Consider the following 13729-nt stretch of genomic DNA (forward strand, 5'->3'; position numbering starts at 1 on the left):
CAAAAACAAGAGTTTGTGCAAACTGAGCCTGCAAATGAACTGGAATGCAGACAGATGCTCTCCCAAACTGCTCTGGATGAAATTATTTCCGTTCAGCAATAACTGAGTACACACCAACTGTAAAAACCAAAGCTGGTCCAGGAGGCCAGTATGAGCTGATCTTATTTTTCTATGTTATCCTGAAGTACTGTGCTCATGTGAAAACATGCTGTCACAAGAATAATTTAGTAAGCTCTACCTCAGGTCAAGACAGCTAAGAGAGTAGCATGCCTTCTTGCACAGGTGTAAAACCAAAATGGAGAACAACATTTCACTACATGAAACAGTAACACAAAGTATCAGGTTTTCTTCCCCAGACCCACATCAAGATCCCTTCTCTTTAACACTCTAGAGGCCAAGAAATTATTTTCCTCCCTTTCTCACTGCTCTTTTTATTAAGCCCAACTACTTCCTGTATTGGCTACTTGTACAGTTCTGGACTTTGCTTGCAATAATAATCACTCTCCCCTTGCCAGAGAAAGGACAGTTATTTTACAGACACCTTCAATAACAAAATTCATCAGCACAAAAAGCAGAACACATTGAAAGAAGAGGTAAAACTTCAATTGTGCAGTAAGATTAAGATTGTGCCATTCAATTCAAATTAAGCAGCAAACAAGACACCATCACACAAACAATCATAAAAGTCTCAGAGATCAGTAAAAATGGTGGTATTTTGTGTCCATGAGGCGCTAAAAATGAAACTTCAGTTTTCTTAACTAAAAACATCTGTTTCAGAAGAAATAAAACACCAAATCAAAGGAACAACAGCACATGTATTTGTTAGTTTCACAAAATGTATGCTCTGTAGAATATTGTGTAATAATAAAAAGGATTCAGTAATACACAAATTCCCTGTGTGACTTGCTATTATTTCATACAATGTGGGGAACAAAGTGCCTTTTGCAGAGCTAGTGTAGTAGTGAATCAAACACAAATCATACCTACAAGAGTAGAACCTAGAGTTCCCAGCTGGGATCAGAAATCATACTTCCTAAAATAAAGGAAAATGCATTTTAGCCCTAAATGGTTTAGGGAAGGAAAATTGCCACGAAATTACAAACAGAAACAGATAAACAACTAGTGCAAGATCCACTGACAGACAACGGTAACAGCACGCAGGAGAAGGAAGAGATATTTGTGTCCTCAGTTACAATGCCAGATATGTCATCATCTTCTGCTTCCAGGTCCACCGGTTTAGTACGACTTTGAACAGACCTGGTCATGCCAGCAGCTGCAGTGCCTTTAAATGCAATCCATTTTAAACACAGCCTTTGATCCAAAAAGTCCATTCACATTTCTATAACAAATGAACACAGATCATTCTATATCTGCCACACTTATATATTGATTCTACAGGGACTTGTTACTGGCCATAGCCAAAGAAAAAGCCTGGCAAGGTTTCAACTTTGACTTTGCCCATTAGTGCTGTTAGGTCCTTTAACAAAGGACACTAGGGACAAATTCCATAGCAGATTGTTCACACAACAGTGCATTTCACTGTAACAGCCCCTTCCTCAGCCTCTTCATGTGTTTAGGTTCTCAGGTCTGTTCTTTACCCAAATGTTGTCTCTTGCTCTTTCTACATGTGAAAAATACTCTTCAACTTTACAACCATACCAGTTATGAAAACCTGGTCTACACAAATGTTACTGAAAGCTTTCTATTGTAGTGTTTAAAAGCTAAAGGATGGCATCTTTCGAAATTTTCCTTGTTATTTTAACTGTATTGTTTACAGTTAAGTTAATCTAAACATTGTCTTCAGTAACATCAAGTATATCAGCACCGAGTGGATCTTAAAACTGACAGACAGGAATCACAGCAGCTCATGAATACTGCAACAAGATGGCAAAAATTCCATAGGATAAGAACTAAGAAGGGCGTATGGAACTGCTGATATCCCAACAGTGAGCCCAACAGTTACATACCAAACAACTAACAACCACAACAACTTTATGGGCCTCATTTCCATCAAAACCAAAGGTCAAATCCTACTGCAATGGCTTCGTTGTTTTCCCAGTATATAATAGAAGCTCATAGTAAAATGTACATAAAGTTAAACCTTACAGCTTCGTTGAACTTTATCTGGAGGAAACTGATGAAGGAGCCGTAGATTCTTTTTCTTTTTTTAGGTTTAGAATCCAAACTAAGAGACCTCCAAACAAAGTAACATGTACTACAGAACACAGACACACAGACACACACACACATAGCCATGTCCCCTGGGCTTTTGCTGTTGTTGTTCTTACTTTGTTTTATAGGCAATCTTTATAAAAGATTAATTTCATCATATGCATACTATATTAGAGGCATATTTCTAACCACTTTTAATATACTTTACAAAATCAAAACATAAATCTTGCCTTTGAAAACTTACCAATGCTCAATGTATTTAAGGCTCACTAAGCAACTTCAGATTTGTAATAGTCTACATTTGAAAAATGCATTAGTAAAGTTTACAGATTTTTAAAAACAGTTCACCAGTCTCTCTTAAATATTTAATAGTTTCCCTCCTAAATAAATGTATGCCAGCTTTTCTTTCACCTCTCTTTCATGCATCGTTTCTATGTTGTTGTCTTTACAAAAGGAACAAAATTATCCAAAAAACCACAAATAATACTCAGTTCAAACTTAACAAAATTCTATTAAGTACTCAGGGTAGATTTGGTTGGCATCAAAGATGACAAAGATCTTTGGGTTCCAGGTGTTATCCACACAGCTGTCATACAAGTTCACAAAACTTCCATCTTTTGAAGGAGGCCTCATGTATTTTGAATCACCACCGATATAGTCACCAGTTAATACACGAGCAAGAAACATGACTTTATCTGGTCTGTGCAGATGGGGCTGCAAGTTCACACCATGAATCTGGAAAGTATCTCCGTGCTTCATGCTCTCTTTGCAGAAATGGCTGGAATATGATGCATCTCTTGCAAAATAAGTCCCTTCCAAATAAAAGACAAAGAAAATTTGATGACATTCTTACCATAACAGTTTGACTACCAGAGCATAGCTATCTCCGTGATGAAAAATGACAGTTCTTCTATGTTCATTAGGAATCCTTTATTTGTCGTTATATATTATAACAATATGACCAAATATTTTTAGTTTGAACATTTTATTAGAGATATTGTCTTGTGATCAACACTGCTTTGCTGGGCATCCCTTCCCCATGCTGCCTGGCCCTACCAGCCAGTTGTGACAATTACATTCCTTACTGCATCCTTAATTACACTTGCCATAAAAGCAGAGCTGTATTAAAGACCTCTTAGGTAAACACAAGGCATGTATCACGAAGTACACGCTACAGGGAAGACTTAATGTTGAGCTGTTAACACTACCACTGTTGCATGTGACAGCAATACTTACCTTTTCCATACACAGCAGCATGCATCCCATTTATTCTCCAGTCAAAGTTATGAATACATATTGCTTCTACAAATTCATTACTGGTGCCATGAAACAACATCTGCTCATTAATTGTTGGGACACCTCTTTTCTTCTTTAGTTGAGCTTTTTTCCTACAGAAAACACAGAATAAATACATAAATAAGCACATAATAAATAAATAGTTGTACAAACACACTAAATTACTACTGTGAGAACACCGCTGAGGGTACAAACCTAACACATTACACTTTACAAGTACCTACATGACCCTAGTTTTTAAACACGTCGGAATTCTTAAAGGTACATATTTAGAAATCACACATTTCTGAATGCCGTAGGACTATTTTCCAACACAGTCTAAGATTTTTAAAAAAAGGTCTTCCTACACCAATTTTATCAACATTGTTCATGTGTTATTAGTGTGGTCATTTTCAGCAGATACATTTTTAAAAGAAAGGTAATTTTGCAAATTTTGTTTCCTCCCCCTGCTTTACTGTCATGGTGGAAGGGATACAAAATCGGCAGATTATAAATCACTATTACCTAGGCAAATCAGCCCAGGTAATAGTGCCTAGAAACTGATCTAAGAGCTAGTTAGGCTGAACATCTGAAATTTCTTCAACCACGAGCCCTCTGTTGCTGGCTGTTGATCTCTGACAATATACAAATGTAGCCTCAAGTAACTTTTGAAACAGGGGAATGGAACAGATTTATAGAAAAAGTGAATAATCAATCAAAGATGTTCTGTGACAGTCCTTTACTATCTCTGACCAGTTCATTTCATAAAGCCAATTTAGATTTGTCATTAATATGGGAACTACTGTAAGAGGCAAAAGTATTCCGACCACTACAGTGATGGAAGTAATCATTCAAGCAATGATCAAATGTAATCCCTTATCTTATTAAACAAAGCACTTTTTCAAAACCATAAAAGTTTAAGTGGCAATTGTTCCTCCTAAGCAGTAAAATATACTGGGCACACTGGCAAGCTGATTGTGCAGAATGCAGAAATGCCACAAGAGGACACTTTGGTAATTTGGAACAGAAATCAAGGAGTCCAACTGTTCTAAAAAGCATCACCTTAGCACCTTGTACAAGCAGTGACAAGATAATCCAGTTCAACAAAATTAACTTGATCCGGCACTGTGAAAATTCTCGTTCAGCCAATTCACTCAATGAAAGGTAAAACCTACAGCAAAACCCAGAGACATGCTCTTTGTACCTATGTAAGCACAAAAGCTTTTTCTAAAACTGGTCAGCAATCTCACTGACCAACACCTTTTTTTACTTGTACTCCTTGACAATTCCAAACTGAGATGCTAAACTAAGCATCATCCTCTTTTCATCTTTCCTACCTGAGGCACCAAAAGAAGTGAATTTGAAATGCTGGAATACCTATTTCTTTGTAATATACTACCAGGCAATAATTTCTTCACCAGTGTGTGCAAGCCTACAGCACTGTCATGTGGCCCAAGGGCAGGACCCAGCATTTCACCTTATTGAACCTCACAGCTGGACTCAGCCTATCAATCCAGCCTGTCCAGATCCCTCTGCAGAGCCCTCCTGCCCTCCAGCAGATCCACACTCCCACCCAGCTTGGTGACATCTGCAAACTGACTGAGGGTGCCCTTGATCTCCTTGTCCTGATCCCAGATAAAGATATTATACAGGACTGGCCCCAACACTGATCCCTGGGGACCACCCTGGTGACCAGCTGGATGTAGCTCCATTCACCACCTCTCCCTGGGCCTGGCCATCCAGTTTTTTACCCAGCAAACAGTGCACCTGTCTGAGCCATGAGCAGCCAGATTCTCCAGGAGAATGCTGTGGGAAAAGTATCAAAGGCTCTGCTGAAGTCCACGTAAAAAATAACTGCAGCCTTTCCCTCTTCCACAGGGTGACAGGGTCACCCTGTCATAGGAGGTGAGGTTGCTCATCAAGCAGGACCTGCCTTTCCTAATTTTATCCTGACCTGGCCTAACCCCTGGTTGCCCTGCACATACTGTGTGATGGCACTCAGGATGAGCTGTTCCTTGACCTTCCCTGGCACTGAGCTCGCTCAGCCTGGCAGGTCTGTAGTTCTCTGGATTCTCCTTCCAATTCTTCTTGTGCATGGACATCACACTTGCTCAACCACAGCCAACTGGGACCTCCCCAGTGAGCCAGGACTGCTGGTAAATGGTTGAAAGTGGCTCAGTGAGAACCCCCCCAGCACCTTTGGTACACTCCAGTAGAGTCCATCCATTCCCATGGACTTGTGTGGGGCAGCAGGTTCCATTTTCTCTTGAAGTATGAGGGCTGCATTTTGCTCCCCACTTCTGACTATCAGCTCAGGGCCTGGGTGCCCAGATAACAACTGGTCTTAGTGCCTTTGTTGCCTCAGCCTTTTCCTCATCCTTTGTCACTGTTTCCCCCACATCCAGTAAAGGATGGAGATTCTCTAGAGCCCTCCTTTAGTTAATGACTTATTTTAAAAAATATTTTTACTGTCTTTTACATCAGTGGCCAAATTAGGTTCTAGTTGGGCTTTGGTCCTTCTAATTTTCTCCCTGCAAAACATCTCAACATCTTTTACTCCTCCTGAGTTGCGTGCCTCTTCTTCCCAAGGTCATAAACTCTCTTTTTTGTCTGAATTCCAGCCAAAGTTCTCCGTTCATCCAGGATTATCTTATTCCTCAACTACATGTCTTTCAGCACATGGGGACAGCCTGCTCCAGAGCCTTTAGGATTTCCCTCTTGAAGAGTGTCCAGCCTTCCTGGACTCCTCTGTCCTTCAGGACTGCCTCACAAGGGACTCTGTCAAGCAGCCTCCTGAACAACCCAAAGTTTGACCTCTGGAAGTCCAAGGCAGGAGTTCTGCTGACCCTCTTCCTTACTCCATCAAGAAAAAAAGGAAACTTAACTAGAAGTTGGGTAACGCTCTTAACCCTTAACATATGTAAGGAATTTCACTTCCTCACACATGTTGATATAGCTTTAAATTAACAATAAATTACATATCTTTAAAAAAAAATCATGTAACTTATGCAAGATTTTAGTATACATCTGGTTAGTTATTTCCTCACTCTTTAACTTAATCTAGATTATTTTATTAGAGTAAAACATCTTTAAACCTTCTGATATGCACTCCTTCCTACAAGATACACAAATAACTTTTGTCAAGTAGAATTGCTTAAGACTGACACCAAAAAATAAGTGGATACCAAACTGGGCACTTCCTACTTCTTCCAGGCCAGCAGAATGTGAAGAGGGAAAAGCCAAGAACTTATAAGAAGGTTTTGTAGGACATTAAACTTAAAAGAATTGCATAAATATGTGTTCATTAGACACTTAATTCTGTCCTATGATTCATAAAAGTGAGAAATTTAACAAGACTGAAATATCAATTTGCTTTGTTCAGTAAAAATTAAAATAATACAAGTCTCTCAAGGAATCATTTTACAAAAAGTTCATTTTTGTCTCTTTACTCCACTGTAAGGATCATGGGCATCTACACACAGATATTCTGAACACCTTAAATACATTATCTATGCTACAGCTTTATCTAATGCATTTCTGTAAGTATTAAATTTCTGTACCTGTAGAAGCTACAGTCTTGAAAATTAAATTTTGAATAAAATAAATGACAAATACGAAAACTTTTAGAAGTTAAAAAGTAACAAAAATTTCATTAATAATAAAAACAATTAAACATATTTCTGCTGTATGACTTAAAATTTTTCTCCATTAACAATCCTAAAACTGTTGGGTTTAGAAATAATCTCACCTGCAAAAAAACTCCCACAAGTCTAGATTTTGTATTCTCTTAATTCTTTTAATTCGGTGGCTATCCATTGTTTTTCCAAAGAGACTAGAAACTTCATTATATTCATTTGTTTTCTTTTGCAAGGGAATAAGCTGGAAAAAAAGAGGTTAGTGCGATTTCAATTCGATGCATTATTTCATTGTCACACAGTTTTGACCAAGCTGCATACCAACTCTTACCTGGTATGGCTCCTCAGTATTTACATTCTCCCAGTGTGAAGGCATAGGGATAGCCTCATTTTCACAGATGAAACTTCAAACAAAAAAGGTAAAAGCACATCACTTCAAAGACATGAGGCATTTTCTTCTTGTCAAACTCCTGCCCCAAACAACACAGTATGCAAAAAAAGCAAACCCCCATGAAGTTTATGGGGAACTACTAAAAAAGAGTGGTTTAAGAACATGCACTACATACACAGAAGCTCTTAAGCCTTAAAACTGGGACTAAAAGAAGGAATCTCCTGAAAGTAAAAAATGTCACCACATGGAAATAAGAGTGCTGATGCAATTGTTCAAAGAACAAAGCAAATTGCCACATTATTGTATGCACTATTTAGCAAATATCTACTGAAAAAAACGTTGACACTTCAAAAACACAGTCTTCTTGAAAGTCAGTGTAAACAGATTGCTACTACATTTCTTATGACAAATTTCTTTTTGAATGTATAACCACACTACAGTTCAGAACTAATTTTTTCTCAGAATCTATTTGGGGAAAAAAAAACACATATCCCATGTACTCAATTTCACCTGTGATAGTAACACTCAATTACTATAGCATAGCTCAGTTTATTGTTTAGTGATTCCCAGCTTTACATCTAATGAATGATGAAATGGTAAGAAACTGACAATCTAAAGCAATTAGACTCATAAAATAATTATTACAACACAATTTCTTAAACTCCAAGTAATTTTAGAGTAAATGAGTAAAATATAGGCACAACATATAACTCTCTCTTTTTTGCTATTACAATAATACTTCTAAATAATTTATGGAGTCAGTGGATTCCATTTTTTGGTGCTGCTTCCCTGCAGCAACTCTGATTCAACAGGTATTCAGAGCAAGTGACTCCAAAAGCAAATAAATATAAACAAGAAAGATAAAACATTTTTGTTTCATTTTATTTAGAAGAAGCAGGAATAAAAGAAAATTAAGGAGTCTTCCTCTTATTTCCTTACCTGAATGAATTGATTGCAAAGGGAGCTCGCTTTATTGGACGTTGTTTAAGGGTAGTTAGGTTGATTTGTTTCATCACTGAGCATAAAACAAGAATTAGGAAGAAATTTTTGGGAATTCATCTGCAGCATATGAAACATTTAAGTATCATTTTAAAAAAGAACATTACTACACGCTAAGCTACTTGACAGGAATTCCTATTTCAACAGTAACAAATCAGCATTTTCAATAAATGTTTCTAAATGCATTGTCATTTATTAGTTGGAAAAATGTCCAAATATTGCACATACAAAACATTTATTTTTAAAATATCCATCTAGCATTCAGCCCCACTAAATCACAAGCAGAACTTCCACAGACTTGAAAGGGATGACAAAGAATACACTACCCTTAGTGTAAGACCACATGGCCTAAAGAGAGTGACATAAAAACTGTTCCTTAACATTTGCTTATAGTGCAATGTTTTTACTCTGGATGCAAAACACAGTTTTTTTTAAAAAGACATTCCAACACAAGTAAGCATAAAACTCCTTGTATTGTCAGATACTACCTTACTGCCAGTATATTGCTGTTTTACCCAGTCCCCACTTTCTGTATTTGAAATATTTTAAATATGAATATATATTTTCAAATACATATTTATGTCCTTAATTTCCTATATTTAAACATATAGCTGTTTTGTCATTTAATCAGAAAATAAACCATCTATGAAAAGAAAAACTAAAAAAGAAGTTACTAGAACACACCTGTGAACAAAGAAGAGATTACATTTATAATTGGTTACATACATTAAAAACCTGTAATACTCTGTAATTTACATGAAAAGCATAAGGAAGATCTTTACAGTCTACCAGTAAATCCTTTTGCCTGTCTCCCTGTTATTCTGAGAACAGAACTGGCTCCAACTACCTGCTGAATTATTAAATCATTTTGATGCCAGTATTTTGCAGGAAGCCTCCTTTACAGCAATGTTTCTTATACAGAATGAATGGAAGAGGTTTTCCAAGCTTACATGCAGTTGCAAATTAGAGAAAAAAAGGTTCAACCTTCCCAGTTCAAGAGATGTATCCTACATGCCACATGCAGCTGGAGCAAGCAGTAGGAACTCCAATGGAGTGCTATTAAACCAAACATGCTACTTCATTAATAAACTACACAAAAAATGCAACAGGGCAGCAGTTTCTAAAAACTCCTATGTACTTTCCAGTAAAGAAGACATTCTTAATAATGTTTTCACACCAGGTATGAGGACGATAACCTGCTGACTGAACAAATGTGCTGGTGTATCTGAGACCTTCTATGGTTTAAATTCACTCTTTGGCAAGACACATACCTGAAAAGTCCAGCGTGTAGTTAAACTTTGCAGTGGTAAAAGACAGAGATCCATGGGGATCTGTTCGGAAACTCCTTTCGATATCTTCACTGCTGATGGAGCAGTGACTGTTTGAGTCAGTCTTCAAAATAAAAGAAAAAGCACATTAAGACAAACTCAGCCATAGGTAATTTGATGTATGGAATCCATCAGAACCAATGTAACTTCATAGGTATTTACCTGAAACATATGCCATTTACCACACTCAGCCAAATAAAACCAGCCCCACTGGGTATCGGAGGTGTCCATGTCTTCAACTGAACTTTCCATCTTTGCAAACACATCTTCTGATGGTCCTTGAAGCATTTCCTGAAACATTCACACACATACACACAAATAAAGTTTAGAGAAATTTATTAAAAAAAAAAAAAAAAAAAAAAAAAAGTGCATTTGCAATAACTACCAAAAAAAAAATCCCATCAGGCTGAGGACTGATCTGTTCTTTCTTTTCCAGAGAAAAATTCTCAGTTAGCTGCTTATCCAGCATTATCATTTAAATTAGTGAAACACTTTCAAAAATTTTCTTAATTGTCTGTGAAGTGTGACAGTAAAGGCAAGAGCTATAGGCTTGATCAAAGAGAGGTGCTAAATTTCATGCTGATGGTTGTAGGATCAAGGCCACTCAGAAACCTACAACAGGCTCTTCATTCATACTTCTCAAGAATGAGATGTTAGGGTTACCTCCAACAGCTCGATGGAAACACCTGCTAGGTACTCACCAGCAGTGACAAATCAGAATGGAAATCAACAGTTGTAAGAAAAAAAATCAAAGCTCAGACAAAGAATACAATTATTTAACTGTGCAAGACCACAGTAGATTATTCCTTCACATTGCATGAAGAATAATTTTCCCCCTAATGCACCCACTTAAAAATGACACAGTAAAATTCCTGATACGCTGTACTTGTATTTAGAGAAAAGGTTCACACCAAAAGCAAGACTGGCTCCCACACAAGCAATGACTACCATAGCTGGGGTTCTGAAGGATGGAAGAAAAAGAACTGAGGAAAGCATACAGCAGAGGTCTACAAAATCATGACAAAACCAAATAGGGAATAAAGAATCACATTTTCTTCTGACATATGGAGGGGACACCTATCGAAGGTTGCACATGTCGAGTTCAAAGTAAGTGAAAAAAAAACTTCATGAACCAGATGGCAACCTATGGGATTTCTTTTCATGGTATGGTGTGGATGCTGCAAATTTATGGAAGTTCAAAAAGCAGCTAGACAAGTTTAAGTCTACCAAGAGCTATGCCAGAATACCTTCAGAAGAACAGTCCCTGCCAGGATTCAGCTCACTCTTTGTTCATCAATAAAATTCTGAGAACTCTGAAAGTGCTCACCTCTATTTACATGTATTTCCTAACGTGTCAACTTTCTGCAACAACCTCCCCAAGCAAAAATTCTACATAAGTTTCAGGGAATATATCAGAGAAAAAACTTGCCCCACACCCAGAAAAGGTCAGCAATTCAGCCACTCTAACTGTTTAAGCAAAACACTTTGGCACTCTTCCCAAATATGTCCTCAAGTTCACTTTTTCTTCCAAGGAGTGAAACAACACCCTCCAGCACAAGTCAAACAATGTGCAGTTAGTATCCTGGATGCCTCAGTTGTTTCCTGGTCACTCCAACCCTGAAAAAATAGAGACCTGAAGAAAAAAAATACCGGAGACTAAAAGTAGGCATCCCCGTTCTGGCCAGTGCTTCTGGGGCAGCAGTTCAGAGCAGGAGGCACTTCTGGCATCCCCCATTGTTCCCAAGCTAGTTCTATTTCTGTAGTTGTTTGGGAAAAAAAAAAATATCTGAGAAACCTCTTTGTGATAATAGCTAGAGGCTGTACTCTATTCATCAAAAACTCCAAAGGGTTACAAAAATCCAGATGCTTAGAGATCAGAGGAATCATAAATGGATCTCCAAAACATGACCAAACTGCAGAATCTGATGGCAAACCTACTTCAGTGAAAATGAAAGCCTACCCAAGGCTCCATGTATGGATTGATGCCTCAAGTTCAAGCAGCACTATACAAAAGGTTCATCAGCTGCACAGAAAAAGTATTTTGAAAGAGATAAGAAAACCACTCTCTGCTGCAGAGGGCATCTGTCAACATCTCTTCTATTACCCACAGCAACACAGCCACAGAGCCTACATTCCCTTGGTGTTAAAAGCACAACTGGCCAACATCTTTTGGTGAAAGTCTTTCACCTCCAATTTGATTCTTCCTCTTGGATAAGTATCTGACTATGTCCTATCCTACTGAGAGCAGGCAGAAGTAGGCTGCCCTTCTTTAGAGCTGAGGAAAGCAACTCAGATTTTTCTTGGTAATGTTTTGTTTCCTCATGCTCCCATTAAAATGGTGAGCTCAGCTCCTTCCCAGCATTAGTTCAGGGCCTTGACTCTGATCAGTCAAACCAATGATGCCTTTGGAACAAAAGGACATGCCTTTACAAGCAGAGAAGGCATGATTATCTGTGCTTGTCAACACATTTGGAGTTCTCCAGGGGCATCTCATTATGCTCTCCAGAATAAACCACTGACTAAGGAGATAGTTATTCCCATGGCTTTCAAAAATATTACAATCAACCCACATATATTACCCTCATCACAAAGCCTAGGGTAAGCAGGTAGATTCCAGCATATTTTAGAAGCATGGAGGAAACACCTGAAGGCATGAATATGTAAAGCCACAAAAACAAGAGAACAGTTCTCGAAGGTGACACAAACCCAAAATGTTTGAAGGAATTACTGTTTAATTCAAAATCAAATGCACACCACTTATAAGCATTAGGCAGCATTTCGAGAAGGGTCTCAACTCCCACCATTAGCAGTTTCTACTGGTCCAGGAGCTACCAGAACAGCTCAAATTAAACAAATGTCTTAGGAAAAACATCCTCCTAAACAAGAACAGTTCTTGTTATGCGCTGTGACTGAATGGCTTTACTACTACTGGCCATGCACTTCCTCTTTTTTCCAGAAATACTTCATGTTTGACTGATATACATCCTTTACGGTGTGTAGGCTCAGAATGCTTTGGGTTAGAAGAGAACTTTAAGACCATCCGCTTTCAATCCCCCTGCCATGGGCAGGGACCAGGTTGCTTCAAATCCAATTCAACCTCGACCAGTTTGGACCAGGTGGCTCCACATCCCATCCAACCTGGCCTTGAACACTCCAGGGATGGGGCACCACAGCTTCTCTGGGCAGCCTGTGCCAGGGTCTCACTCCCGGATGACAACAAACACAGCAGCATCCCAAAGGACGACTCTGTCTGGATTCCTGTGCTGCCTGCTTCACCTGGCACACCGTGCTTTTATTGCCAAAGGCTCTTCTCCCTGAGAACATCGACTTGGGACGAGTATCCTGCTGGGAACACAGGCACTGCTAAGGGAATCTCTGGCTCTTCCTTACAGAACACGACACCTGATTAGAAGGCTTGCCTGAGGGCTTGGGAGGGGAGGCAGGAGAAGGGCCAGCACTAGCACCAGTAGGGGACTCACGCTGGAACGACAATGCCCTTCCCACCTGCGCCCTCACGCACCCGCTCCGTGCTGCCGGGGGCCGCCGTCGCAATCCCACCCGTGACCGCACCCTCCAGGGCCGAATCCATGGGCGCTCAAGGGCACGGCCCGGCGACCGAGCACGGAGCCACTAGCGCTCCATGGGGCGCGCAGGCCGCTCCCACAGCCCCGGGGCCGCCGCCTCCCAGCGCGGAGCCCGAGCAGGCAGCGCGGCCTGCGCCGCCCGCGCCGCGCGGGCCGGGCGCACGGGGCCCGCTCCGCTCCCGGCGCTTCCGTTACCGGCGGCCGCGGAGGGCGGGGCCAGCGCCGCGATGGCCGCGCCCCATTGGCCCGTCGGGGGCGGGCATGCAAATGAAGGCGGGGCGGGGCAGGGCGGGGGTGGAGCTACTGTCGTGACGCGCGGAGGGGACGGGGTGGGCTCAGGGCCGG

General features: G+C 39.9%; 1 protein-coding gene across 1 annotated transcript; it reads right to left on the reverse strand.

Annotated features, from left to right (window-relative positions):
- Positions 1–797: 797 nt before the first annotated feature.
- Positions 798–13505, reverse strand: PARP11 (poly(ADP-ribose) polymerase family member 11). Its single transcript, XM_041414150.1, has 8 exons — positions 13321–13505; positions 9963–10091; positions 9744–9864; positions 8413–8488; positions 7414–7486; positions 7196–7326; positions 3409–3560; positions 798–2984 (listed from the first exon to the last, which is right to left on the reverse strand). Exons 1-8 carry the CDS (start codon positions 13387–13389, stop codon positions 2671–2673), a joined length of 1065 nt encoding a protein of 354 aa, XP_041270084.1. The 5' UTR covers positions 13390–13505; the 3' UTR covers positions 798–2670.
- Positions 13506–13729: the final 224 nt, after the last annotated feature.

This window comes from Onychostruthus taczanowskii, unplaced genomic scaffold (genome assembly GCF_017590055.1).
Source record: "Onychostruthus taczanowskii isolate IOZ18803 unplaced genomic scaffold, ASM1759005v1 scaffold44, whole genome shotgun sequence".
Taxonomy (NCBI): domain Eukaryota; kingdom Metazoa; phylum Chordata; class Aves; order Passeriformes; family Passeridae; genus Onychostruthus; species Onychostruthus taczanowskii.

Coding starts and splice junctions, on each gene's coding strand:
- PARP11 (XM_041414150.1), bottom strand. CDS start 13,389: ATGGATTCGGCCCTGGAGGGTGCGGTCACGGGTGGGATTGCGACGGCG. Junction 10,092..13,320: donor CCCCCGGCAGCACGGAGCGG/GTGCGTGAGGGC, acceptor TGAATGTTTCAG/GAAATGCTTCAAGGACCATC. Junction 7,327..7,413: donor ATACTGAGGAGCCATACCAG/GTAAGAGTTGGT, acceptor CTTTTTTTCCAG/CTTATTCCCTTGCAAAAGAA.